The sequence below is a fragment of the Schistocerca cancellata genome, chromosome 1 (assembly GCF_023864275.1).
Source record: "Schistocerca cancellata isolate TAMUIC-IGC-003103 chromosome 1, iqSchCanc2.1, whole genome shotgun sequence".
Classification (NCBI taxonomy): domain Eukaryota; kingdom Metazoa; phylum Arthropoda; class Insecta; order Orthoptera; family Acrididae; genus Schistocerca; species Schistocerca cancellata.
Window position 1 is genome coordinate 666,983,752 of NC_064626.1, and position 24,865 is coordinate 667,008,616.

At 36.5% G+C, this 24,865-nt stretch overlaps 1 protein-coding gene across 1 annotated transcript in view; it reads right to left on the reverse strand.

Moving 5' to 3' along the window:
* LOC126092594 (collagen alpha chain CG42342-like) overlaps nt 1-24,865 on the reverse strand; it is a 614,083-nt gene that overhangs the window by 87,617 nt on the left and 501,601 nt on the right. Inside the window, exons 22-23 of the mRNA XM_049908319.1 lie at nt 11,247-11,300; nt 10,854-10,880 (exon numbers count right to left, since the gene is read on the reverse strand). Of these exons, the coding sequence (XP_049764276.1) occupies nt 10,854-10,880; nt 11,247-11,300 (81 nt within the window). The remainder of the gene's footprint in view (nt 1-10,853; nt 10,881-11,246; nt 11,301-24,865) is intronic.

The window sequence follows — 24,865 nt, forward strand, 5'->3', positions numbered from 1 at the left end:
TGCATAACAATTACAATTGTTCACATGTGCAACATTCCATTTAAAATAATAATTGAAACTGCCATTTCTCAGTCCCTATTCAGAAGTACAAAAATAATCTTGAAGATGGATGAATAAGGAAAAGCAAAAATTAGTGTTACAGTTGGTGTAATATAAAAACAAATACAAAATGTCAATTTTTGATACACAAATCATTTTCTGCAGATTGGAAGAAATTATCAACTGTTTACTTCAGAGGGTCATTCTGAAGCAAATTAAGTGAACTAGCTGACTCAATGGTTAAGACACTATAGCTGGAATCACAAACAACAGTAGTTGAGTTTAGGCATGTTCTGTGCATCTGAACATCATGCATTCTTCAACAGCCAATCAGCATTCAGTAGTGTTCCAAGTGTTCTGCTGTGAACCTTGTAGTGAGTGCGAGCATTAAACATGGTCATACCACCTTACTTAATGAAGTTTTATTCTATTTCTTATGAGTTTTAATGTGTGATGATGGTGGTAAATGACAAATTCTATATAAGCAAGTGAGAGACATAATTTGCAAGATGGATACTTTGTTCAAGTGCAAGGCCCCTCTATTTGCATACTGCAACCAGCAATGCCTTGACCTGTATGGATTGCCATCACTCATGAATCGGACTATAGGTTGCCATTCAGGAGGAGTGAGGATCAAACTTCCATCCAGTCATCAATATGTAGATGATGGGAGGGATGATGCTTTTGAAAGGTGCACACTTGATTTCCTTCTTTGTCCTTGTACCACGTGTGAGCTTCATTTTTACAGTCGCATCATCAGTGGTACATCACACCCTACGCCCTCTTCCATGTCATCAAGCACATTACTTTTGTCTAAAATAGAGTGACATCTGGGAGGTGTATGGATTTAAGTAAAGAATGCTTAGTCAGTTTTAAAGTTAATGTATGTTTATTGACATTAAATCCAAGTTCATTGCTTACCATTTAATGCAGGCTAGAGTTGTTTGTGAAAAATTTTGATTGCACAATTCAAGTCTATTCTCCAAATCCCCCATTACATGGACCAATATCTCTGCAGTAATGGCAGCAATTTCTTGAATGATTGCATTCTTCAATTGGTTGAAATTTTGCATTTTGTGGATATAGACAGGGCTCTTGATGTACTCCCACAGAAAGTCACAAACTTTAAGTATAGAGATCTGGAAGGCCAAAGAACATTGCCAAAAAGTGAGATAATCTGTTCATCAAACATGCCTTGAAGAACTGCTGTTGAAGCGTGTTCTGCATGTGATGTAGTGTCATTCTGCTGAAACCAAACATGTCTTAAAGGGATTCTTTGTCTTCTCACTTCTAGTTTCAAGAACATTTCAAGCATATGAATGTGTCAAGTCAAATTAACTGTAATGTGTCAAGTCAAATTAACTGTGACTGTGGCTCCATTCTCTGCACAAAAAAAAAAAAAAAAAAAAAAAAAGGGTTCGATCATGCTGCAAGAGCCAACAGCACCACATTTTGGGACTTCTTCAGATTTAAAGAACAATGGTGAATAAGGTGTGGGTTCTCAGGAGCCCCACAACACAGGTTTTGTTTATTGACAGTCCCATTAAATGAAAATGAGCTTTACTGCTCATCAATAAAGTCACATTATCACTTAAAATCAATTGCATTCTGCAAGCAAAGTCTTTGTGCATGGCAAAATCAGTTGGTTTCAGTTGTTGCACAATAAGAAATTGATATGGATGAAATTTTAATGTTTGCAAAATTTGTCTAACCAATTCATGATTGGTTGATAGTTCATTAGCATGACATCTATCTGACTCTCCTGGGCTTCTGACTATCAATCCCCTTACCCCTGCAACATTTTCTTACATCATTACACTGCATCACAGGTCTGTACACTTCCTATCCATTATGTTCACAGTTGATCTTAAGTGTTTCACCCATCTAAGGATTGTGTTACAACTCAGAACAATCAGAACAACTCCTTGTTGACTGAGATTGAGCTGTACATGAAACTGTCACTGTGTAGCTGTGACAGGTTTCACCACTTCTAATAAAACTGTCATAGGTGGACAAATAATATTACATGATATTATGTGCTCCACTGCTCCATTGTAACTGAAATGGTGTGTTGTGTTAGAAGAACTATACCCACTGTGATCTCCTCCTACCACAGCACTCTCAGTACTACACAGTTTCAAACCATTCATCTTCCATGTGTCACACTGTACTACAGCTAATAACTGAACCTTAACAAAGAGTCCTATACTACATTGCCATAGCTGAATGCAAGTTCTATGGCAATCTATAACCCATGCATTATTTGCAAGCATCTAAATTTGTGTTGACATACATGCATAACTACCAGTAGACACATTAATTGTACATATGTGTAGTTGAGTTCCAGAAGTTAATGGGCCTTATCCACATAGTACATTACAAAAGGTCATATAGTGGGGCTGAGGTTGGTATGAAAGAAGTAGAGGAACACCTTCAGAGGTATATATTGTTCCTGTCTGCTACATCACATAGTACCTATCCCTACTCATGTTGGTTACATATTGATAAAGAGTCGTGCAAAGCATCACCTGTTTCAGTACTACTCACTGATAATAATTATGTATGGAAACTAGAGGTTCTGATCTTTTTCAGTAGTATGAAACTTAAAGTGTATCTTTCAGAGATGGATGTGCAAATAATTAACAAATAGTCAGGGGTAACAGAATTAATTCATTAACCTAAACTGACTCATTGTGCCAAATCATTCTCAGTGTGTTTATTCATTCATAGACAGGCAATAAATATTGTATGGATGTTATCCAGATATATATGAGAATTTCATGCAAAACCATTGCATGGAAATGGAATACAAATATACACATAAAATAATATTATTAGAGATGCTGAGTAGCAAATAGGCACAACAAAAAGACTGTCAAAAATAAAGCTTTTGGCCAGTAAAGCCTTCATCATTAACAGACAACAGACACACGTACACACATTTACGCAAACACAACTCACACACAAGCAAACACAACTCACACACATGCAAACACAACTCACACACATGACTGCAGCCTCAGGCAACTGACACCTGACAGTCTTTTTGATGTGCATATCTGTGACTCAGCATCTCCACTATATGGTGAGTAGCAACTCTCCTTTTCATAATATTGTTACATTCTGTCCTGGATTTTCCATTGTTTCATAAAATAATACTACCATACAACACTTAGTAATGCCAGTTTATATACATATATATTCTCGTGTGCTTATAAAAAAGTCTGTTTTTCATAACCCTTCATTTTTCCTCCCCCATCCAGTAAATCCTTTTATACACGACAATGATTCAGTAAAGGTTTTACATCAGACAGTTGTCTGTGAAATATGTAGTAAATGTAATAAAAAAGTTAAAGTGCAAAAGCCAGTATTTTCAGTTTTGCGATAATATAAACATTATCCAACAAATGATATAGACTAACATACTCAGTTATGAGTAGTAATAACACTTGAGTGGTGGGATTCTGTTGTAGATGTTGATACTTATATATGTAGTGTTTCAGGATATTTGTAAACATCACAGCACACCATTGGGAAGCCACTGACAAGAGATGCTCATTGAGTAAGTTGAATAAGGATAAATGCAGTGGGAAAGGGAAACTGTGTGTTTTTCTTTCTTGCATGCAGTGATTGTGGAGCAGTGGTGGAGCCAGCAAGAAGAGGGCCAGTAAATATGGTACTGCAACTACTGGTCATCTGGAAGTCACTTGGGCCATGTGCAGCAAGGGCCTGAATACGAGAGCCATGGAGTAAATCACGCACCAACAAGGGCATAATGAACATTTGAACAGTAGTAGTTTTTTATCTGTGTTTTGTTTGCTCTCTCAGGTCCTAAAGTATGCATGTACGGACGTTTTTGAATGTACTCAAGAGTGTGGTATTACTGTAGCAATTATTTGTTATGTTGTTAAAAGAAATAGTGAAAATGTTGGGCAAAATAAACCCGCTGTATGTGAGAAGTGTGGCTGTTTATTTAGTAGTGCAGTAGAGAGATCTTGCAGAAGCATTCCACAAATCTTCACTGCAGTTGGCTCGACAGAGGGGTGGCACGGAAGGATCCGGACCACCAAACAACTACTCTGAGAAGAGAGGATGAAGGTAATACTACTTTCATCTGGTGGTGTATTAGGGTTGGCAAAATATTGCCCAGTTATATCGGCCAGGGACGCAACTTCCTGCTAGTGCTGGTATAAGACCCACCACAAACCCTATGAAATATACATCAGCACGAGAAGAGGGAAAAATATACCCCATATATATTATTCGATATATATGATACATTTACTTATGCTATACTTGTCCTACTATCCTACAAATCACCAGAACAAATGTTTGATGAGATTCCTGAATAATTGTCAGAATTAGTTTCTCGCTGGCTTATGCTCATTAGTTCGTCCTTGGCTTATGCTCATTAGTTCCTCCTTGGCTTATGCTCTCCTGAACTATTCACACTTCCTTCTTATGTGTCCCTGGTGTGGAAATTCCATAGTTTTTATACCCTTATGTACATATGTGATATAGAATTGTCATTGTTCTTATACATATATTTCCTATGTATACATGTTAATAAATATCCATTTGATAGTTTTCTCAATTAACTAAGTGATGTAGAAACATCACAATAAACAGCCATATGTGCATATTTTTCTATGTGCACATTCTTTTCCCCTACAACGCTTGACGGTTCTTACATCATTTTTATCTGTACTTCCATTGTTTATATCTTCATGTTTCGTTGTGTATATGCGTAAGTGTTTCTGTGTAACCTGATTCTTCAGCTTACTTATTTGAAATAAGTTGAAGGTTATTGGAAACCATGGAAAATAAGAAGGACTTTAGCAATAGAAGTTTATGAATATGTAAATAGGTAAAGACAGTCCGATACTCAGATGAGAAGTAAGAAAGGAAAAAGGAGAAATGAGTGCTAAGATTGAAGAAGAGAAAGAAGATAGCTGTAAAGGCAGGAAACCCTTCCCACATCCCCTCCGCAGGATGCCTACTTCACCAGTACTTGCGTGAGAAGCTAGAGGAAGTATGGTGTTAAATGTCTCCTACAGAATGGACATTCTCACCGTCACCTTTGAAGTCCCCGAAGAAAATCTTAGCAACCCCTGTGGATGGTGAAGAATCAGTTGCACTTGTTTGTGAGGGTCGTTTGAAAGGTGTGGTGTGTGTTCTGTGTTAGCCATGATTTATTTGTTAGTGTAAATCATGTTTTAATCTATAATATCCACCCCTTCCAAAACCAATACAAACCCTTCCCTTTACATCACATATCATAAAAGGTATAAAATGTTCTATAAAAATAGAAAATTATACATTACAATCAAATAATTGTCTAGTTAGTCAGTTTATACTGTGTTTTATACACACATAAAACACTCTGTTTGAATAGTACCATGATATTATTTTTCCATATATACTATATTCTATTCATTTCATATCATTTCTAGGGTTCACTCTCTATACGTGATTCTCTTAAGTCTATTATTTTTCTCTCATGTCTGGTTTTCTATATGCTAAAATTATAGCATAGTTTAAGAATTCATTAAAAGATAACAGAATAGTTTAAGATTTTAAGGGAATTTGATGCAGGAAAAATAGTACAGAAGAAACAAAAAAAAAAAAAAGAAAAACTTGGGATCCGACAGTCGTCACTCCCCATTAATGCAGAATGTTAACATTCCTGGGACATATAACTGGGCAATATTTTGCCTACCCAAATACACTGCCAGATGAAGGTAGTATTACCTATATCCACCCTTCTCAAAGTAGTTGTTTGGAGGTCCGGATCCTTCTGTGCCACCTCCCTGTTGATCCAACTGTGGTGAAGATTCCTGGAATGCTACCACAAGTTCTCTCTATTGCACTACTAAATAAATAGCCACACTTCTCACAAACATACATGGCTACATTCCATACAAATACTTTCAGAAATGACTTCCTGACACTTAAATCTATACTAGAAGTTAACAAATTTCTCTTTTTCACAAACGCTTTCCTTACCATTGCCAGTCTACATTTTATATCCTCTCTACTTTGACCATCATCAGTTATTTTACTCCCCAAACAGCAAAACTCCTTTACTACTTTAAGTGTCTCATTTTCTAATCTAATAACCTCAGCATCACCCAACTAAATTCAACTACATTCCATTATCCTCATTTTGCTTTTGTTGATGTTCATCTTACATCCTCCTTTCAAGACACTGTCCATTCCATTCAACTGCTCTTCCAGGTCCTTTGCTGTCTCTGACAGAATTACAATGTCATTGATGAACCTCAAAGTTTTTATTTCTTCTCCATGGATTTTAATTCCTATTCCAAGTTTTTCTTTTGTTTCCTCTACTGCTTGCTCAATACACAGATTGAATAACCTCTGGGATAGGCTACAACCCTGTCTCACTCCCTTCCCAACCACTGCTTCCCTTTCATGTCCCTCGACTCTTATAACTGCCATCTGCTTTCTGTACAAACTTTAAATAGCCTTGCACTGCCTGTATTTTACCCCTGCCACCTTCAGAATTTGAAAGAGAGTATACCAGTCAACATTTTCAAAATCTTTCTCTAAGTCTACACATGCTAGAAACATAGGTTTGCCTTTACTTAATCTATTTTCTAAGATGAGTTGTACGGTCAGTATTGCCTCACATGTTCCATCATTTCTATGGAATCCAAACTGATCTTCCCCGAGGTTGGCTTCTACCAGTTTTTCTATTTGTCTGTAAAGAATTCATGTTAATATTTTGCAGCCGTGGCTTATTAAACTGATAATTCAGTAATTTTCACATCTGTCAACACCTGCTTTCTTCGGGATTGGAATTATTATATTTGTTTGAAGACTGAGGGTAATTCACCTGTCTCATACATCTTGCTTACCAGATGGTAGGGTTTTGTCAGGGCTGACTCTCCCAAGGCTATCAGTAGTTCTAATGGGATGTTGTCTACTCCTAGGGCCTTGTTTCGACTTAGGTCTTTCAGTGCTCTGTCAAACTCTTCACACAGTATCATAACTCCCATTTCATATTCATCTACATCCTCTTCCATTTCCATAATGTTGTCCTCAAGTACCTCGCCCTTGTATAGACCCTGTACATACTCCTTCCACCTTTCTGCTTTCCCTACTTTGCTTAGAACTGGGTTTCCATCTGAGTTCTTGATATTCATGCAAGTGGTTCTCTTTTCTCCAAAGGTCTCTTTAATTTTCCTGTAGGCAGTATCTATGTTACCCCTAGTGAGATAAGCCTCTACATCCTTACATTTGTCCTCTAGCCATTCCTGCTTAGCCATTTTGCACTTCCTGTCGATCTCATTTTTGAGACGCTTGTATTCCTTTTTGCCTGCTCCATTTACTGAATTTTTGTATTTTCTCCTTTCATCAATTAAATTCAGTATCTCTTCTCTTACCAAAGGTTTTCTATTAGCCCTCATCTTTTTACCTACTTGATCCTCTGCTTCCTTCACTATTTCATCTTTCAAAGCTACCCATTCTTCTTCTACTGTATTTCTTTCCCCCATTTTTGTCAATCGTTCCCTAATGCTCTCCCTGAAACTCTCTACAACCTCTGGTTCTGTCAGCTTATCCAGGTCCCATTTCCTTAAATTCCCACCTTTTTGCAGTATCTTCAGTTTTAATCTACAGTTCATAACCAGTAGATTGTGGTCAAAGTCCACATCTGGCCCTGGAAATGTCTTACAATTTAAAACCTGGTTCCTAAATCTCTGTCTTACCATTATATAATCTATCTGATACCTTCCATTATCTCCAGGCTTCTTCCATGTATACAACCTTCTTTCATGATTCTTTAACCAAGTGTTAGCTATGATTAAGTTATGCTCTGTGCAAAATTCTACCAGGCAGCTTCCTCTTTCATTCCTTACCCCCATGTCATATTCTCCTACTACATTTTCTTCTCTTCCTCTTCCTATGAAATTCCAGTCACTCATAACAATTAAATTTTTGTCTCCCTTCACTATCTGAATAATTTCTTTTATCTCATCATACATTTCATCAATCTCGTCATCATCTGCGGAGCAAGTCGGCATATAAACTTGTATTACTGTGGTAGACATGGGCTTCATGTCTATGTCGGCCACAATAACGCATTCACACTGCTGTTAGTAATAGCTTACTCGCATTCTTATTTTTTTATTCATTATTAAATCTACTGCTGCATTACCCCTATTTCATTTTGTATTTATAACCCTGTATTCACCTGACCAGAAGTCTTGTTCCTCCTGCCACCGAACTTCACTAATTCCCACTATATCTAACTTTAACCTATCCGTTTTACACTTACAAAATATGTTATATACTGCAGTTGTTGGATTTCTATTTTATACATTTTTTTACATTACAGATGAAATGCTACTGCTTCATGTTACAAACATTGTCTTAAAATTCATTAATGAATATAAACATTTTTCTATCATAAATGATTTTAAATTTGTGGTAAATCATTCCATATATATTCTGTTCTTAGAGACTTTGGTAATTTTTAAAACCAAATCAAACCATTGGTGTATGTGCTTCTTTCTATCTTTTTGTAATGTTGTTCTTTCCAGAAACAGTTACATTTTCTGTTGATGTTGTGATCATGTATATCACTTCCATTGATTGACTCATAAAAATTTAACTAATTTAAAAATGTCCAGAGAATATACTGTTAGGTATTTGTCCTTTTACTCAAAGGCATATATTTTGAATTCCTCTTTATCTAACTTACTAAATGTGAACGATGTAGTAAAAGACAGATTGCTACTTTCTGTAAAGAAGACATGTCAGGCTGCAGACAGGCACAATTAAAAGATATGCACACATAGCTTGTGTCAGTCTTCAATTTGATGTGTCTTCTTTGCAGTGAATAGCAATCTGTCTTTTTCTACATTGTTGATATTCCTACCTGGAGTTTCCAATACTAAATACGAAGTCTTTAGTTTCACAGGACATCTTTACACACCCAACTCTTAAAAGGTTGTAATTTTTCCAGTCAGCTTTCTGATGATTTAAGTCTTTGCCAGCGCTGTTTTCAGGTATGCCTGGGGATGAACGAATATCTAATAAAAATCAATATCTAATAAAAATTCATGCCCACCCTTGACACTGAGTCTTACCCAAACCATCTCACTTACAGCTTCAGTTTCTGTCCTAATGGATTTGAGTTGTGTATCTACTGTGACAAATACTACATCACCTCCATTTTTCAGTAGCCCACACTTTCAATATACACTTAGATTTTGCCCACAAATATCACTGCTGACAGTTTTTGTTGTTCCTTATATTATATGAGCTCCAGTGCATTTTAAGACTGCTTTAAACTCTGGCACTTTATTATTAATACTTTGGCAGTTGATCACTAAGATGATAAATGCTTTGTCTGTGGGGGCCAGCCATAAAATTTTGGGGTCTCCAGTATCACTCATTATTTGGAGTAAATGGAGAGTCTCCTAAATTAAATTAAAAAAAGAAGCCCTGTATTGTTCTCCAAACACTTTCAGCCACCTGGTGAGCAGCTTCTGGTATGTAGTGCACCTCTAATCCCTTTATAGGGACCCTACAATTCTCAACCACATGCAACTAGTTCAGGAAGTCACAGCCCACATTGTCACAGAACCTTAACATATCTGGTTCAAGACATCTACTGATCTCAGAACCTGAAGGCCTCAATCTATGCTGGGGCAATGCAATACATTGTAATATTCACTGAATCTCCATGAGCAAAGCAGGTCATCTCAACCTTCTCCATCAGTCAGTGACATAATCCAAAGTATGACCTCTGACTGCAGTGGTTTATGGTAACAAAATTATGTTGTGAAATTAATCATCAGATGAAACTAATTTGTTACTACCCAACCACTGGAGAGTTAGCACACAATCTTATATTAGTTTAGTGACCTAGCTTCTGATCTAGAGGTCTGGTTGTGCACTGTTGCATTTTCCCATTACGAAAGCATTTAATGATTATGTGGGAGGTGTAAGGAAATAGACAGTGGGTGATATACAGAAACATGAATAACATAGGTGATTAAACAAAAAGTAAGTAAAGGTTATGATCCCTCAGGATATTAATACAGACTATACAAACTATTAAATTTCACTGTCAGTTTGTTCACAGATGACATAAATTTACTTAGAATGGTGACCCTACACAAGATAATATTATACAAAGTGCTACAAATAAACTTATAAATAGTTGTCCAATGATAAGTTGTCTTGACCACATTTCTATGGCCAACTTTGGATCTTTTTGTGTCAATATTCCTCCCATCACTCGTGTATTAGTGTCACCTCTTGGGTCCCTCATTATCAAAACATTTGTTTACTAGTTTCTATCATTTTATAAATCTTTTCTTCTTCCTTTAGTCACCACAAAAAGAATTTGTTCTTAAAGCTAAAGGCTCACAGTACCTGGGCTTTCCACAAAAAAAGAAGCTTCATTCTCACTTATTAAACTTATAACTTATGAAAAATCTTACATTTGGTTACTCAGATTAAATAAAGTTAGGCACACACCAATAGGTTAGGTCTATGTGCACAGATTACGCAATTAAAGTACAAGTTACATAAGTTACTGTGGCTGATTAAATTATGTCATATTGTGAATTTGTTTCTTTTTTGTTGCAGTTTATGATAAGATTATGCCCCCATGCTTTGCCATTAATCTACAAACGTAGATGCATCACTCTGAAATAAATAAATGTGCACACATTCCAAAAATCATAAACTACTCATGCATTTCAAAAAGCACCAAGCTGTTGCAAGATAACATGCGACTGAATGCTACACAAAGCAAGAATTACTTAAAGCTGGGGTACCTCTGCACCAGGAATTCCATCAGTACCCTAAAATACAATGAAAAAATATGTTAATGTTATAAACAGCCAAATTATGTGAAGGGAGATGGTATAGCCATTTCATTTTAAAAAATATAATTTTTGTTGTTCTGCCAATAAAATGAGTCCAAACACAGAAAAAGTTAATCTGTTGTTCAATTATGCATTTGGAATATTCATATTTTATTTGCTTTTTATGTGAAACATTACAAGTGTCATTTATTGGAACATTGTTAAAGTAAATGTCAGTGATTAATACATGCTTGTAGTTTGATTCACTGAAGAAACCATGGCTGAATTATTTGTGAGAGTGTTAAGGGAATGAGATTAATAGGTGAATATAATACATCAATCATGAAATAAGAATGTACATACGGGCAATCCTGGATCACCTCTCTCTCCCTTGCTTCCTGGCTCACCCTGAGCTCCCTGTAACAGAAGCATCACATTTAAATGAGTTTAAACAAAAAATGCTTTAAGTGCACTTGAAAAAGTTTCAGCATAAAACAACACTACACATTATTTTTGCTGGATCCACAACAGTCCTAATCAGTTACCTAAATATCCTGGCATCGAAATAAAAGATTATCAAGGAAATTTAATAGGAAGACCAATCACTTGCAGGGAACTTAGAGTACATGTGTAAGTACACTGCATTTTGATTCAGCAGGGATTAAGTACTTTACCTCTGAACAGTGTATTTTAATCTGGGAAATAATACCTAACACCTCTGCTTGTCTAAAGTGGCTGTTTATGTTAGCACATAAAGCACAAAATAGCTCATACAAGAGCTTCTGTACCTCAAAATAGTTAATGAGAAAGCTAGCCAGTTCCAGTTCAGGTGTCAGTGTGAATTGATAAGATCTTTGCAATGAATAACTTCATCAAGAAAAGTCAATGATTTTCATTTTCAAAGACATGGGAATGGAAAAATGAATATTTTCCATATTGATGGCATGTAATGAACATTTGAAGCAAAGAAATTAGAGCTACAAGAAGGAGTAGCATGTTACTGTTCCTCAGAACAAATTATACATTAATTGCTCAATTGTACCATTTTTGGATGAGGTTGGAGCTCTGTGTGGAATGAGGCTGAAAAAAGTAACTTATTTGTGTCAGTTGGATGGTTCTATGCCAAGTTTGTTGTGTCAGAGTACTAAATGCATTGGTAGGATAGCATAACAACAGAATAAAGAAGTTATTAGACAAGGGAAATGCATGAGAACCATAACTTACTATTGTATGAGGGGCGTTTGGAAAGTCCGTGCAAAGTCCGAGAGATGGCACCACGGGCACGTATCAAGGTTATGTTTAGTTAGTCTCTGGAAAGAACGCACACCAAGTTTCAGTCATATTGATCTATTCGTTTGTGTTTGGCATTCATGTGAATCGAGGAAGTCGAGTGATTGTCAAAAAATGGACGAAAAAGAATTTCGTGTGGTGATTAAATATTACTTTACGAAAGGCAAAACACCTCAGGATACTAAAGAGAAGCTTGATAAACATTACGGTGGCTCTGTACTTTTTATTACAACAGTTTATAAGTGGTTTCAAAATTTTTTCAGTGGCCATATTGGCACAAGTGATGCTGAATGTTCTGGATGCCCTACAGAGATTACAACTCCAGAAATCATTGATAAAATCCATGATATGGTGATGGATGACAGAGGAGTTAAGTTGCATGAGATTGCTAGTACTATGGGCATCTTGAATGAATGGTACGTAATATTTTGCATAAACATTTGGATATGAGAAAGCTATCTGCAAGATGGGTTCCACGATTGCTCACGCTTGACCAAAAATGGAATCGTGTGAAATGTTGTAAGGATGGTTTGCAGCTGTTCAGGAAGAATCTGCAGGACTTTAAGCATCATTTCGTCACTGTGGATGAAACATGGATACATTACTATACCTCTGAGACCAAACAACAATTTAAACAATGAATTACTAAGGGAGAATCTGCACCAAACAAGGCAAAGACCATTCCTTCAGGCATGAAGAGCAGCCTAGCACAGCCAAAGAAGGCATCCCTGGCGAATAGAAATCTGCAACTATCAAACATAATCCTTAATTTTAGAAGAAATTTCTGAAAAATATGCATTTGGTGAATACCATTGTATGGCAATGAATTGTGGAATGTTAGAAAACTGGAAAAGATGAGAACTTAAACAGTTGAATTGTGGTGCTATAGAATTATATTGAAAATTGGATGAACTGCTATGCAGTAAATGAGATGGTACTCTGCCAAATCAGTTAAGAATGCGAGATGTGAAAAACACTGACACGAAGAAGGGATGGGATGATAGAAATTGTGTTAAGACATCATGGAATGGCTTCCATGTCAATAGAGGGAACTGTAGAGGTTGAAACACATACAACATATAACTGAAGATGCAAAGTGTGAGTGTTACTCTGAAACAAAGAGTTTGTCACAACAGAGGAATTTATGGCAAACTACATCAAACCAATCACAAGACAAGTAACTCAAAAAAATAAAAAAACTTAAAAAAGTACTTCCTTTTCTGAAATCAGGGAGTGATCATTCTGTCCATTGAGGGATTTCTCTACTCAAAAAACCCACATGTACTTGAAACACCAGCTGTGCTACCCTCGTAGCCACTTCATGCATAGTGCACACCTGATCTATTATGAGGGGCCCTACAATTCTCAACCCCATAATGGAAGTTGAAAAATCTGCATCGCACATATCCAGTTTATTAGGAGAGCTCCTCTAATTCTTCACCTGACACTAGAAGTCATGAAACCTGAACCCACACACACCCGATCTATTAAGAGGGATCTTATAATTCTCCATCCGATAATGGAGATTGAGAAATTTGCATCCAATATAGATAATTTATTAATAGGTATCTCAAATTCTCCAACTAACACTGAAGGTTGAGAAATTCACATCCCAGCTCATCAAAGAAATGTCTGAGCCTTTGGTTTAAACCTTGCACTTGGCTGCAAACAAGTGGTTCATGGAACAATGCTGCAAATGTCAGCTCAACATCCATTCTGCATGCAAGGCTAGCTGTCTTTACTAATGCAGCCAGATAGCTGTAAACCTATGTGGCAGATGTCATGCAGGCCAACATGAGCCACAATTTGCAGCAGATTGCACAGAGTGTGCCCAATAACAGCCAACAGAGCCTCCTCCACATCTCAGATGAAACATCTGGAAGTCAAACAGATTGGAAACTAGCCTTCCTTCCTGACATCACTGCTATTTGCCTAATGGGCTCCATCATGTGCCTAACACTTGAGCTCCCAAGAACCCAAAGCCTACCCTCTGCACTTGTCCTGAACTTTCAGGAATATTGTCAGTTGTTCCAAAAGGTGAAACATTCTCTGCACACTAGATGTACTTTTAGCACTCGGGAAGACCTCAAACTTGCTTTTAAGACAGAAGGGGACAGTCCTGCAGCTAGTACCCATTATTGCCTTCCATCCAGAAATATATGACCATGACACTGTCTTTCATTGACTCTCAGGTGGATGTATACTGACCACATTATGGGTACTGGTAGGTGCTGAAACATCAGGAACACTGGCTGATGTTTCACATGCCAGTGGTGCAAAAGTTTTTGTCTTAGACATCTCAACACCATACCTGGGCAGCAGTCTGAAGCCTGTCAACATTGGTCAATGCAGCTGCCAATTGTTTCCGGATACTGGCTAATTGATCTGCATCTCTATGCAACAGGTGTAGTCCCTATCTACCTGCAATCTATGTTTGTCTATACAACAATGATAACAATAGCCCACACAGTCACTATCTTTGGCCTAAGTGATATTGTTTCTGGTTACTATTATGCTAAAAAGTCAGCTCATGTGACATACTGCTCAAAAAATGTGTGAAGACGTAGAGAAAGTAGTTAAATATGAGTCAGTACTGTTAGTTACAAAAATTCTATTGGCTTCTTGACAAAAGCACATGAGAAAAAATCCTAAACTAAATGCTGTATAGAAACATAAACTGCTGCTATTATTGGCTGCTGTGCTTGACTTCGCACATAGTGCTCTACTGACTGTTCAAGTGCTATTTTCATTGGTCGCAAAATTCACAGAAAATGGTACGTGATGATGGTAGAGCTTATGGAAGCCTGTTACTACACCAGAAAGTAATTTCATGCAACACAAATGCTGGAAAGAACGTGCAACACTTAGAAAAAGCAAACATGAAAAGAGGAAATCTTGCAGACTGAAATGGCTCTTACTTCTCAAGTTTAATTTTTTTTCTTTATGCTGATCCATACAGTGGTTCCATTGCAGAACAAAGAATTTTTGTATAATTTGGGGTGAATAGGATTCAAAGGATGCAAAGATGATTGATTTAGAAGCCAAGTGCTATAAATGTCTTTTCAGTTTTTTGAAGCTGCTCTAGAAATATCATGAGTGACATGATATTAACAAATTTTGAAACAAAGATGAAAACTAAATACTACACTTTGGGTTGCACAAGTGGCACAGACCATCTTCAAGGAAAATCATATATCACAAATTTCATTCTCTTCTTGTGATAATTCAGATTCATCATGGCCTCAAACATTTTCAAATAATAATTATCTTTCTCAATTCACTTTGACTGATGGATTGTCTCTAGAACACACAACAAAAAACCACAAGATTGTGCTTCGCCAAAAAAAGTTCACAGTTAATTTTAAAATTTCATATTCAAATATAAAGGATCATATCAAATATAAAGGATCATATTCAAATATAAACTCTTAGTAGTTGCATCTATTTTTTGATATAAAACTTCTAATTCTGTTATGCCATTTCTCAGTTCTTGTGTCAGAATTAGCAGATTTCCCAATAAATTGTCACTTCTGATCAACTAGGATGGCAGTCTGTCAGACAATTAAATTAAATATTGTAAATTGTATAACATAACTGTAAAAGGTTGTTTGGCAGATGCTGTTTTCTTCTAGTTGTTTTATGTGAGCATTATTAAGGCAAATAAATCATCTCTCATTAACGAATTGAAGATGAAGACATTGTACTTGCTACATCTGTTGCCTTTTCTCTAAAGTGAGAGATGAATAGTGCAATGCGGTTGTGCCAAAAGAAGGAACATATTGGCTTGTTCTGCCCATCTCTACCCATCTTGGTTCAATGACTCGTCACATCACCTGAGCAATATGATCTATGAAATGGCAATCAATTAATGTAAGAAGACTGAAGTAAATATTGTGTCTACATTAATTAAATAATAAATTTGTCATGAACAAGTAATAGTTCACAAAGTTGATGGTTGCCATTTTGTATGAATTGTCAGATTTTTAAGTACTACATACACCCCTTCCCCTTATTGTCCTAACCTCATATTTCACACAGATCATTTTTAGACAGAATTTAACAAAACTGGTGGGTAACCCAAAAAAAGTATGAATTTTTAAAAAAAAGTAGCATGTAAGAGTCACACTAATGCAGACTCAACAGATACAACGGCACATACAAGAAGATGACAATTAAAGATATTAATATGATTTCTTAAAACACAGCATTAGTTTTGTGATTTGAGAGAGGTAGGAAGTAAAGACAAAAACAAAGAATACTTAGCAAGATGAATGGTGAGTTTTATCAAGTCATTTATTGTCATGTCGATTGAGAGAAATGCAGGGTGCTTTAGGTCATCATCAACAAACTTTAAAGAAGGTCTGTCGCCTTAGCTTAGTGATCAGCTCATCTGATTGCCACGTGGTGGGCCCAGGTTCAATTCCCAGCCAGCTCAGAAATTTTCTCCACTCAGGGACTGGGTGTTGTGCTGTCCTTATCATCATTTCATCATCAGTAACACGCAAGTCACTCAATGTGGGGGTCAACTGAAGTGACTTGAAACTCAGTGGTGAAATTCCCTGGGTGCGGACTCCCAGCTATCAATGCCACACAATCATTTCATTTTATTAAAGAACGATAGATCACACATATTACTTTTAGCTCATCACTTAAGGATTGTGCTCATAATATACCTATAATATTTTGAGAATGAATAATAACTGCATACTATTACAGACATCAGGGATGTTGAAACACTATAGCCTAAGCATTATCTCATACTTTGTATCTTTCCACTAATGACCATCCTATTCTATGAAGCACTACAGCATTCTGTTTCACATCACAATACACATGTTTGGTTCAAGCAATCATGAGATGTTAGATTTTGTAGATTTGAGGAAACTATGCAATAACTCCTGCATGAACTGCATTGTCGACAGTTAACTGTGTACGCATGATAACACTAAAATATGTTGAGTTTCAATCATGCTGGAATAAGAGGTCACTATATGCAGCAAGCAGTACTGTGCTTTGTACCTCAGTGTGCATAGTACACATCAACTAATGGTAAGTAATTCCAATTTAAGGCGCTGGCAGAATAATGTCATACATAATTACTGGCCATTATAGCCCAAATGATGAGAGTAAACCATTGCTGGTAATACAAAATGTGACTTTTCCGGCTGTTAAAATAACCAGACCATCAAAAATAGGCATCATCTGTAAATTAAATGTTTTATGAAAGACAGAATCATTAACAGTTTGATAAAGATAGCACATGTCACTCCATGTATACTGGTTGGAGGTACATCACTAAATTTGTCATGCATCCCTTAAATTCAGTGTTCATGCAACACACCTTCCACTGGTAGCATGCTCAGAATGAATACCCCTTGGGTCTTGATGACACTAACAAACCCTAGCAAAAGTACTCTGGTAGGGTGTCTCTTTTCAGGAAACCAATGCTTCTAGATTCAATCAACATCTGTATCATTGAAAGAAAGTCATACACTGAATATAGGATATCTTCCCATGAGTATAAGAAACAATGAAGCACCAGAAGAATCAACAGTTTGCAGATGCATTATGTTCAAAGAAATGGGTTCAACAGTGAACACTGAAAGTTCTGGATGCCCTCGTACTGGCTGATCTGTGCAAAATTTTACAATGGTTAATGGCAGTGTGTTTGCTAATCCAGTGAAGTCAGTTCTTTGCCATTCTCAAAAACTGGGTGTAAGATATACTTCAATACAACAAATTCTCTTGTACGATCTCCATTAGCACCCTTACCAAATTTGGTTAATTCAGCAGATAAAAGAAGCCTATTGAGAGAAAATGTGACATTTTGTTGACTGGTTTCTGAGAAGACTGCAGGAACATCACATTTATTGATGAGGTGTACTTCCACTAAAATGGGTTTGTGAATAAACAGAACTGCCACATGTGGGATCAGAAAATCCTTGCAGTGTTCAAGAGAAGGAAATGCATACACAGTGAGAGATGGTTTGGTGTAGCTTTTGGGTGAGCAGCATCACTGGCCCTAATTTTTCTTTAAGATGACTCAGGGCAAATTGTGGCAGTTAATAGAAAGCATTCAATGTTAAGAGACTTTTTTTAGCCTCATTTCAATGGAAAGGACATTCAAGAGTTGAGGTTTCCGCAGAATATTGCCACTTGTTGCACTCCCTGTGAAACCACTGAGTTGCTCAATGAGCAGTTTCTGGATTGCCTCATCTTGCGTAATGGTGAACAACAATGATCACCAAAGTCATGTTATTTAACCTCTTGCAGTTTTCTTATTTGGGGTTAATCTAAATCATTCATGTTTATCAGTAAATCCCAAGACATCCATGAGTTAAAGGTTTAAATTCGATTTATTGTTTGTGAAATTCAAGTGGACTCTTGTCAGGCATTCATTGTAAATTTTATGGACACAATTATTATGAATCTGTGCAGTAGAGGAGGTTGAATTCCAGATGTCATTTTCTGTACCTGAAATAGGAAGGTGTGATGAAAATGTACCTGTAATTTGAAAATGTGTTTTGAAAAAAATAAAGTTCATAATCTGACACATAAAAACCAGTGCACTTTTTGCAGTACCCTGTCATGAAGGGCTTCATAGGACACATTTCTTTAAGAATTTTTTGTGTGTGTGTGTGCACTATTAACCTCCAAAGTTTGTAGGTGAGACCCTGAAGAACCTTGCATAAATGTGAATAAGAAATGATCTGATAGTTTATTAGAAATACTGACAAGTCATAACAGTTTGAAGTAAATTATGATTTTAATTACAGTATAGGTCACACTTTGAATGATGAGATGGCCAGAGACAAATGGTACTGTATTTGGGTAATAAGAGCTTTTAAAATATAACAGAAATATTTGCTAAGGAGAATCTGGTAGTGAAACAAGAGTATTTCCACTCATCTATTTTCATAAGCACACAAAAGTCAAATATGTTCCTCTTTAAAGACTCTGTCAAAAAGTGGATAACCAGCTCCTGCTTTACTCTCCAAAAATTTTGGCTTGCTAATACATTTGTGCTCTTTTAACACAGAACATTCACAATCCATTTAGCCAGCCTCTTTTTTCCAGCGAGGCCTTCAAACTCAGCATCTCCCTCTCACTGCCACAGTTTATGTATGTCTCTCTCTCACTGTCTTCTTTGTCTCCAGTGATTTACAGTGTATCCCACTGCTACTGTCTACTTCTGTCTTTCTTTTCTGCTGTCACTGCCCCACCACATCTCAATAGCTCAAAAATTCTGAGGGGTACAACTTACATTTTCCCCTTTGTCTACATGTTTAAAATTTTGGACCAAAATTCACCCTCCTCTATATCTATGTGTTAAGCTTCTGCTGGTCGGGGAGTATCAAGATTCCTACACATTCCACCACCCCACCCCCATCCCTCAAAACCTATGTATGGTCCCCACTCCTCTGTGTTATTCATTTCCACTGTCTGCTCTATTTTTTGATCCCACTGCTGTTTTCTTCTTGTATCTACTCTTTCTCTGTCACTGCCACTTTTTCCCTCCTGTCATCACTATATCTCCTCTTTATCTCTCCCACTGGTATTGTCTCCTCTTCCTTCCACCACCATATTCTGGAGGACAATGGTTCAAACCTGTGTCCAGTCATCATCATTTAGGTTTTCTGTGATTAAGGGCATGGGCACTTTCCTTCCTATCCTTCCCTAATCCAAGCTTGTGCTCAGTCTGTAATGATCTCACTGTTGACAGGACATTAAACATGAATCTCCTCCTCTTCCTCCTCCACCACCATCACTGTCTCTCTGCTACTTTCTTTTAGCATAAAAATTGTGAATATGTTTACACGCAAAAATTTTTGTTGGGGAGGGTGGAATGAGGATTGAGGCAGCTGAGTATCCACTTTTCTGTCATGGTTTTTTAAAATATGAACTTATTTGCCCTTTTTGTGTTCTGAAAGGAACATTTTCCCAGTGGTTCCCTTCTTTTACCTGCTTCACCAGGGTTTACTGCTTATATAAAGCAAATCTGTAGATCAGTAAAGTTTTGATAGTTTGTTTACATACGTTGACACATTTTTATACTTTGACACATACAAACATAGTACACACAATAAAGGGTTAACCCAAAATTGTTTGCTTTACATTTTTGGCAGATACTTTGCTCAAAATTTGCAATTCATCGAAAACCCCAGTTTATGATTTTTTTCTTAAAAGATTAACAATATTATTATAAACATTTTACAGAATTTTTAGTCTTTCCAGTTTTAAATAATTTTGGCCATTTATTTTAAGTTTTTTTCAGGCATGTTAAGTTCCTTTTCAGCCCATTTTTTGTCACTGTAGTACCACTTTGGTATATTTGTATAGGCAAGAAGGGCCCATTATACAGAACCAGTGAGTCACAAAGTTTTATCCATGAAAAAAATAAAATACTGGTTAAAAACATAGCGTGTTGATCTCAGAATGCCTGTAATAATCCCTAGAAATCTTGTCATATGTTCACTGTCTCAGTTAAAACCATATCTATGATTCAGACCGGATATTACATGCATATTTCACCTGCATAAATATGGTAACTTTGAACCTGTGGACTTTGTAATGGATAATGATTACAAAAAAAAGTTCTGAGATTCGCTGAGAGCATCATCTTAAGAACACATGGGAAAATTTTTGACACTCTGCCATGAAAAGAAATTATGGAAGTAATCATCCCCAAAATTGGTACATTTGGTATCCAAAATGCATTGTTATTAAGTCTAAAGAATGTCCAGTCAAAATTTGAGTCATTTGCTACAGTTAGTCACTTAGATAATTGTGGCCCACAATGCAAAAACAGCTAGAAATTTGTTTTTGCTGTTTTCTGCATGTCCTGGATCTCAGGAACAGGAAAAAGTTTTTGAAATTCACCAAGAATATTATCTTATGAACATATTATAAAAATGTCAACAATCTGCCATGAATAGAAATTATGGATGTGGCCATCCCCACAATTGGTACTTTTTGTACCAATGAATAATAGCTTTTGGGGGTTTTATCAGCAACAGCACATGAACAAATAAATGAGGCTTTTATCAGCCATCTACAGTCTACCCTAGATCACATCTAATGTGAAAGAACCAACTGATTTGCTCAATTTGCCTGGGCCAGAGGAAGTGTGTAATGTTTCAATTTTGACCCTGTACCACAGGGTCGCTCCAGTATGTAACAATGTTCGTTAGGCCAAGGACTATCTGATTATTGAATTTTTCAGATTCCAATATCATCCTACAAGATATTAGGGAGAGGTATACACTACCTCATATGTCTGAACAAGTATAATATGTCTGAAGCAAGGTGACAGCTCTCATCTCCACAGAACCTCAGGGGAGTACAGCATTCATTTGTCAATTATTTGTACATGCCTCAAACAGAAGTGACATATTTTCATTTACTTGTGTGCTTAGTAGTTTAGTTTGTCAATTTCTTGTGTGTTTGTGTACTTACTGGACATAGTCCCACATTTTAATAACTATATAGTGTAGTCTTCTGCTGTACGGGGACTGTTATTGCTATGCTTGGCTGCAGGCTGAGTTGTCAACCCTTTGCTAACAGCTCCAAGTGGTGCTGGCTCTGGTCAATCACATTAAAGCAGTTGTCAGTGGACATCATTGTGGTGGGTCAAATTTGGGAATCCAAGGACATCCAACACATCCCGTGTGTCCCTCAATCAGTCCACTATTCTGGCTTGTAATGGGACACCTTCCTCTAACAACTAGACTCCGCCTGAACAGGCCATGAAAGCCCAATGGTGCAAACAAGCCGCCATGTCATCCTCAGCCCACAGGCATCACTGGATGCGGATATCTCCTCTAACGGATACCATGTATACTGTCAATTCTTGTATAGGTGAATATTCTCAGCTGTTTCACAAAAAGAATTTCATTTGATTTTGTATACGACGTATTACATTTCAGGCTAAGATAGATAAAAAGAAATTAATTTGTTACAATTGATATGTACTCATCCTCATTTCCTTGGGCCTTTGTTCATCTACAATGTGGAATCAGCCTTGTTAGTGGCCGGATGCCCTTGCTGTCGCCACCCCGTGCCCGTGGGAACAGAATTAGTGTACCCCAGCTGTCTGCGTCTAGTGTATGCCATGAAATAGTGTGAACACTTTCAAATGTTTGCAAGTTGTGCTACTGAGGCAGGACATGGGGACCAGCATGATATTCACCTAGTGGGATGTGGAAAGTTACCTAAAAACCACATCCAGGCTGGGCGGCACACTGGCCTTTATTGTTAATCTACTGGACAGATTTGATCCGTGGCTGGCGCGCCTACCCAAGTCCAGGAAGCACCTCATTCCCACTCTTGGCCAACATGGCAGGTCACAATCGATATGTACTAATTGTTAAAAATATTCTTGTTTTAAAAACATTTGAAATTAGACATTCTGGTATACTTAAAATTCACATTATTAATTTCACAATCTAAAGCTAATTATTAAATTTATTTCTGGACTCATCTACAAAATAATGATATACTTTAGCGACTATTCTACTTTTTTCAAGAAAGTTTGTAAACTCTTTTGTTTTGTAAACTCTTTGGAATATTGTGAATTTGGCAGAATGTTAGGTGTAGTAGGCATGCCTCTGATGGAAGAAGATGTTTTATATGATTGACATTAACAATGTAATTTGGAATATTAAGTGGAAATTGTAAGAAGAGTGTGACATTTATTAATGTGACAAAGAATAAAATTCACGAGATATACAGGCAAATCTTCATCAGTCATTTAGTCATCAGGAACCCACAACGATAAATAAAAATTTCAGCTGCCAGAATGTACCCCTAGATGCAAGACTTGGAGCCAAAAACTACAACAAGAGAAAATGAAGATAAGTAAAAAGTTTTTCTTTTGTATACCTTACACCTCTTGAAGCTTTTGAAACTAATCAAGACACAAAGAAAAATTTAATAGTGATGTGTGGGAGGGTAAGATTATAAGTGTGGGCATTAGCCAGGATCTGTTGACTGATAAGGAAGTTTTGTCTGTTGCAGAAGATGAAAGGACAATTATTTCTATATTTGCAGATTTTATGTAAATGAACTTCAATCACTCGATGAAGGAAGACCCTAGAACTACCCAACAAAGTCGTATCAACTGTGACGAGATAATATCAACAATGACAGTTCAGATAAATTGAAAGAGGACTTTATAAATACAATGAAAGACATCAGAAAAGATAAGTACCAACTATTTGTAAAATTAATTTTTTTTTTTTTTTTTTTTTTTTTTTTTTTTTTTTTTTTTTTTTTTTTTGTGGACTCTTGTGATTGCCAGGAAAATGAAAAGAGATGAGGGTAGTGATGTAGATGTGAAAGCTGTAAGACCCAGTCAAGACATGTTTAAACCAAGTGAAGGTGTAGTCAGCAAAGAAACAGTTAAAACTGATATTCTGCAGTTGATTTTAACAAAATTAGAGGAAATGAAAACAGAATAGTCTAAAAACAATAGTAAAAGGCACAGGGTACAATGCCAAATAGGACAACTTAGTAATCAGGTTCCTGAGCTAAAATGTGGGCTGCCAGATGGATTAAAAAGTGTGAATGAAAAAGTTGATGTCTTAGAAAGTAAATTTATTGTTTTGGAAAATGAGTTAGTTCACAATCTTCACACTGGGAGAAGAATGTTAATGACATCAGAGTTCAAGAGAAGGCTGCAGAGGAAAAAATGGAACAGAACTTTAGAAGTTTAGATCTAAAAATTTTAAACACTGAAAACAGTATGCTAACTAATGTAAATGTTTTAGATCAAAATATTTCAGTACCACAGGAAAATTGCATCCACAGTAATTTGCATTCAAACAATGATATTGTGTGGTCCAACATTCCAATCAAAAAATTTCCATCAGACAATTTACATCCAGTGGATTTTTTACAGCACTGTAGGGACAGTTTTGTGTCAGGCATGAGTGATGATCAAAAAATTAAATTTGTTAAAAGATGTCTTAAAGGCAAAGCTCAGTCATGGGTAAATCTAAATTTAAGTCAGTGGGAAACATATAAAAGTTTCAAAAGAGTTTTTTCAAATAAATTTTGGTTGGAAGCTGGACAAGGGAGAATTAAAAGTGAATTTCTGAATGGTCCAAGTTACAGTAATAGGGATGGTACCCTGAACAAGGTCCGCAAGAATCAACTTAAGAAATTAACTCTACTTGATAAACCATTTGACAAAATGACATTGATTGATGCACAAAAAAGGAGATTACCAGAAAGGTTGCTGTGAGATTTAGTACAAGAATCTGACAATTATCTTAAACAATTTTTATGATATGTCGACAGGCTGCATAGGGCAGTAGAATGAAGCATGTACCATAATCACTGAAATGACAGAGATCACAAAGGTAATAACTATCGAAACAGAAATGGCAACAGAGACAAAAATTTTGAACATCAGCAGAATAGGAATAATGGGGATAACTATGGGCAATATAATAGGAGAAACAAACATAGAGGTAACTATTTGGGTAACAGCAGTCTGCCTCAATGAAGGTCCACAGTTTTGGGGGGAGGAAACACAAGAAGTACAGAACCCCCAATTTACACTTACAAATAGACAATAATAACAGTATTAATAATGTGACACAGAAGGAACATCAGATTTCTCATTTATGTTTTGATCAACAGTTTAGGAATAGTATGTTTAATTATAGTGCTGTAGATACTAATCACAA